Raw genomic sequence first — 5417 nt, 5'->3', positions numbered from 1 at the left:
TAAAATAATTACAACTATGTATAAATAACATGGAAACAAGACTCGTATAACTAAAAACACAAGTAAAGTGAATCACAAATTCACAATTCACGTTGTAACACATACAAACAACAATTCACGTTTCCAACATAGGTAACACAGCCGACTACAACAAATACGGGAATTCCCGCGGGAATTTTCCCGGCTGAAAACGGGAACCGGGAAAACGGTCGGGGAAAACACCCCAACCGTTCCCGTTCCCGCCCGTTTTCCCGTTTTATTTTCCCATTTTCCTATTTTTCCCAGAAAACGGTTTACGATCGGTTTAAACGGCAAACGGAGCCCGACGGGATTTTCCCGTCCTATTTTCAACCCTAACCAGCAGCCAGCCTCGAACCCCAAGAAGGCCACACGAAGAAAAGCAAAAGAACAACAAGGGAGAAGAGAGGGAGAGAGAGCTGAGAAGAGCTCAGACCCGGCCAGAGAGGCGACGGGGCCCGTGAGCCTTGATTCCCAGGCCTTCAACTTTCCCTTTCCCCCTCCTCCACTCCCAATCCACAAAACCATCCGCCGCGCCGCGAGCGACGACGAAGCAATGTGATACAAGCCGGGCGGGCTTAGCCAGCTAGCTGTTCGGGGTCGGCGTAGATACAATGGTGCTGCAGATGGAGCCGCCGGTGCCGCCGCCGCGCCGGTCGGTGTCCACCACATGCGACCTCCACCCGGAGGAGACCTTCACGGGCTTCTGCGCCGCCTGCCTCCGCGAGCGCCTGGCCGGGCTCGAGGCCTCCGCCGCCACGGCCGCGGCGCCGGGCCGCAAGTCCACCTCCGCCATCCGCTCGCTCTTCTCCCGGCCGTTCAACTCCGCCGCCGCCGCGGCCGGGGGCCCCTCGGGATCCGGCGCCGCCGCGCTGCCGGACCTCCGCCGCTGCAAGTCCTTCTCCTGCGGGCGCGGGGGCGACGCGCTGGCCGCCGCCGTCGCCGGTGCCGGCGGGGCGTACGAGCCGCAGCGGCGGTCCTGCGACGTGCGCGGGCGCAGCACGCTCTGGGCGCTCTTCCACCAGGACGACCGCGAGCGTGTCCGCGACGGCACGGCGTTCGGCGCCTTCCCGGCCTCGTCCTCCGCCGCCGCGGCCGCGCTCGCCGCCGAGGTCCTCCCGCCCCCGCAGCCGCCGCCTCATCCCCCGCCGGCGTGCGTCCCGGAGGTGTTCTTGGAGGAGGAGATCGCCGTGGCCGAAGATTCCGATGAGATTGTTCCTGTGGTGGAGCCCGTCTTGGGGGTGGACACGTCTGGGGAGATGGAGACCGCGGCCTACGCCCCGGCGCGGGACGTACGGGCCATGAAGGATCACATAGATCTCGAGTCCTCGCAGTCGCAGCAGCCCAAGAAGCCGCCGCCCAAGGACCTCAAGGAGATTGCAGGGAGCTTCTGGCTGGCCGCGTCGGTGTTCAGCAAGAAGTGGCAGAAGTGGAGGCGCAAGCAGAAGATGAAGAAGCAGGAGGCCGCGGGCAGCAAGGCTGCGGCGGCGGCGATGCCACCACCGGAGAAGCCGTACAAGCCCTCATTCCTTCGGCGGAGCCGCTTCCACCGCGGCGAAGCCGGCTCGGAGTTCGCTGGTGGCCGGCGTTCGTGCGACACCGACCCAAGATTCTCCCTTGACGCCGGCCGCATGTCCGTCGACGATGTGGGCTTCTCCTGGGACGAGCCCCGCGCGTCCTGGGACGGCTACCTGTTCGGCGCCGGCACCGGCACCGGCATTGGCCTCGGCCGCGCGCCGCCGCCGCTCTCCCGCCTACCCCCCATCCTCTCCGCGCTCGAGGACTCCCCCGCCGGCATCGTCGAGCGCTCCGACGGCCAAATCCCCGTGGAGGACGACTCCCAGCCCGAGCCCGACGCCGACGCCAACATTCCCGGCGGCTCGGCCCAGACGCGTGACTACTACCTGGACACATCAAGCCGGCGCGGCCGGAGCCTTGACCGATCCAGCTCCGTGCGCAGGTCCTTCGAAGTCGCCGACCCAAAGCCAGTACCCGTGCCCGTGCCCGTGCCCATGCCTGTGCCAGCGGCCGCGCCGGCCGCCATTGGCAATGGGAAGGAGTCTCCTCTGATGGGCAGCTCGGAGTTCTACCACTTCCACCACGCCGAAGACCTGCTCGACCGCCACCGCTTCAGCACGAGCTCCCTCGTCGAGGACTTCTCCGCCAGCCTGGACGCGGCGGCGTTCCACGGCCCCGCGAAGAAGCCGCGGCGGTGGCGCAAGGCGTGGAGCCTCTGGGGCCTGATCCACCGCCGAGCCGCCGGGCGCCGCCCCGACGCGGCGGACCGCCCGTTCTCGGAGCCCTGGCCGGAGCTGCGCGCCCGCGGGCACAACGGCCGGATGCAGCGGTGCAGCAGCAACGCGAGCGCGCGGAGCTCGTTCAGCAGCAACAGCGGCGGGCTGGGCAGCTCGCGGCGCAGCTGCGTGGACGCCCACGGCAACGCCAAGCGGCGGCGCGAGGAGTGCGCGGCGCTGGAGCGGAACCGCAGCGCGCGGCGGTCGCCGGGGCACGCGGACAGCGGCATGCTGCGGTTCTACCTGACGCCGATGCGGAGCGCCAGCGGCCGCCGCGCCGCCATCCTCCCGGCCAAGGGCGGCCGGCAGCTGAGGTCGCAGTCGTTCGCGCGGACCATGCTGGGGCTGTACTGATGAGTACTGACGGCGGACGGCGGGGAGGTGCACATCAGGCTGCCGCATTTCTTCTATAGCTGATGGTATAACCATAAATCGCTTACATCCATGTGTAGCGCAGTGATCATTTTGTTCATTCGGGGGGCTGGATAAAATGGAGTTTAATCTCGTGACCGCGTCTTGCTACTCAGTGGCGTTGCTCTCCGCATGCATTCCTTTTGATGTCATGTCAAGGAACCTAACTATTTTTCCCACTAACAAAGCAGCGGGCAAGCAGGAGAGTGCCTGTGTTTTCCCTAGCGCGTTTCGTGTCTCGCCACCCAGGTTCGTGTCGAACTCCGTACAAGAGCCGTCGCGGCGGAGATCGTGCTTAGCGACGGCATGCCGGGCGGCAGGACTACGACGCCGCACCGTCTCAGCTCGGCGGCGGCAACTCCCCGGCGCACGGCGGACGCAATGCAATCCTGCTGGTCCTGGCTGTCGCGCGCGCCTGAGGATGGCCGGCCCCATGCTTTCCTGGACAGCAACGGCCGTCGCCGTCGCCGCCGCCGCCGCCTCGGAAACCGTTAAAGGCGGCGCCCATATCCCGTCGGTCCCTAGGCGCACTCGCTGCCGCCGCAGGGTGATGGTCTCCAACAAGAACCCGCCGTGCCCCGTGCCGAAGCCAACTCTTCTCCCCCCGCGTCCACCACCGCCACGCCGCGGGCGTTTGTTTTCTGTCCACTTGGTCGGTCGGTTGGCCTGGCCCTCGTGCGACGGGGAGCGAAACCCGGCGCGCGCACGGGGGGGTCTGTTGGCTGTGCCGGGGCTCCGATCGGGAGCAGCAGCAGGATCCGAGCCGCAGGCGGGGCGGCAGATTCTGCTGATCCGGGGTCGGGCGCGGAATGCACGGACGGACGTGCGGCGCGTGTATGATTATTCATTAAATTATTTTCATATAAGTTATGTATAATCGGCGCGGCGCCGGATCTAGGCCGCTGGGCCATTTTTTTTGTCCCGCTGAATACGACGCAACTTTAATTGCGCTTTGGCGCCTCTGATGTGCGTGACGACGGACGACGGCGGCGTCAGGGGAGCGGCAGCACGGCCGGCTCGCCGGGCCGGGGCCCCCGCCTGCTCTTCCTGACGCCCGGCGTTAAGTCCCTCGCTCGCATTCATGGCGCCCCAGCCTGGCCCGGCCGCAGTTAATGGAGGCGAGGCGAACGATCGAACAGAACATAGGGTAAATTCCTTCTATGCTACTGTAAAATATAACTCATCTCTTATGTGCCATTGAAAAATAGCTCATCCCCTCTATGCCACTAGTTTTAATTTTTCATCCCTTGTGTGCCATTCCGTTACTAACGGAGTTAGTTGGGTCGTTTGCTGCCGTCTCCATCTCGCCGCCGTCCCCTCTTCGTGGACTTCCCTCCTCACCCGGCGCCAGACGAAGATGAAGGAACGCCGAAGCGAACGCGCCATGCGCCCCACGCCGTCCTCCTCGTCGGCGTCGCCGGCGCCGGCGGCCCCGCAGCAGGGGCTCCCCAGCGGCGCCGCCGCCGCCTCGCAGCACCAGCTGGCCAACAGCAACGGGGTGCTCTTGGCCGCGGTCATCTTCGTCGCCGCGTCCCCGCTCCCGCAGCGCGTCCTGCCCGCCGTCGTCCTCCGCTCCTTCCCCGTCACGGTCTACGGCGCCACCCGCTCCCCCGGCGTTGGGAGCGCACGGCGGACGCAAGGCTGGCGGCATCGCGCCTCCAAAGGGCGCCCCGGGCGCTGAGCCGCGGAGGGATGAGCGGGCGGAGCATGGCCGCGGCGCCGGCGAGCGTGGTCGGACTCTGCTCCCCTGCTCCTTCCTCCCATGACGAGGTGCGCGGCCGCGGCGGGGGCAGGGCGGCGGCCCCCCTCCTCCTGGGCGGGCGGGCTCCGCGCCGCCGCGGCCCGCGGGCGGATCGAGCCGCTCGGCCGCCACGCCGTCGCCTCCTCCCTCCCGGCGGCTGACACGACGCGTCTCTATCCGCGCCGAGGCCGCAGGCCCGAAGCCGCTCCCGCGCCCGGCGCGTGGATCGCTGCTCTACGTGTGCCCCCGCCGCTCGCGCGACGGCGCCACGCCTGCCTGCCCGCGGCGCCTTCCAGGCGCCCCCCGTACGTGTGCCCCCGCGCGAGGCGCCACCGCGACGGCGGCAGCGCCACGGCACGTGCGGCCGCTTTATAAGCCGCTCCCCTCGCCTGTTCTCCCGGAACACACTTAGCCGGGCGCGCGTTTGCTTCGTTGCCCATGTACTCGTACACGCTCCGGGCGGCTAGCGGCAGCACGGGACTCGGTTCGCGCTCGGCAGGAGAGGCGGCGGGTGTGCCGCGGCGCCGGGCCTAGTGGTGCCCGCCGCAGCAGGAGCGGCCCGCGGGAGGAGCGTCTCCGCGACGCCGGCGGCCGAGGCGCTCGTGCCCGGGGACCAGGGCGTGGCCATGGAGCATCCGAAGCAGCAGCAGCAGCCGAAGGGGCTCAGGACGCCGGGGGCAAGGGCAAGCGCGACGACATGCACAGGACCACCGGGTAATTTAATCCGCCGCTGTTTGCCTCCCCGTGCCTTGAGCTTCTCCCGGGCGCAGCGGAGCGTGCTTGATTTGACCTTGCGCCCCTGTGACGACGCGCAGGGACGTGATGAGCCACTCGTTCGGGGAGGGGTACTCGACGCGCTCCGACGCAAACGACCCAACTAACGCCTAAAGTAACAGAATGGCACGTAAGGGATTAAAAATTAAAACTAGTGGCATAGAGAGGATGAGCTATTT

General features: G+C 67.1%; 1 protein-coding gene across 1 annotated transcript; it reads left to right on the top strand.

Annotated features, from left to right (window-relative positions):
- Nucleotides 1–356: 356 nt before the first annotated feature.
- LOC120698504 (protein OCTOPUS-like) lies at nucleotides 357–2947 on the top strand. The gene has a single exon (XM_039982138.1). The coding sequence runs from the start codon at nucleotides 633–635 to the stop codon at nucleotides 2664–2666; it is 2034 nt and encodes a 677-aa protein (XP_039838072.1). The 5' UTR covers nucleotides 357–632; the 3' UTR covers nucleotides 2667–2947.
- The last annotated feature ends 2470 nt before the right edge of the window (nucleotides 2948–5417 follow it).

This window comes from Panicum virgatum, chromosome 3K, assembly GCF_016808335.1.
Source record: "Panicum virgatum strain AP13 chromosome 3K, P.virgatum_v5, whole genome shotgun sequence".
Classification (NCBI taxonomy): domain Eukaryota; kingdom Viridiplantae; phylum Streptophyta; class Magnoliopsida; order Poales; family Poaceae; genus Panicum; species Panicum virgatum.
The sequence above is the reverse complement of the archived record's forward strand: the minus strand, read 5'-3'. Positions and strand labels throughout refer to the sequence as shown.

Excerpts from the sequence above, each read along its gene's own strand:
- LOC120698504 (XM_039982138.1), top strand. The coding sequence starts at position 633 with ATGGTGCTGCAGATGGAGCCGCCGGTGCCGCCGCCGCGCCGGTCGGTG.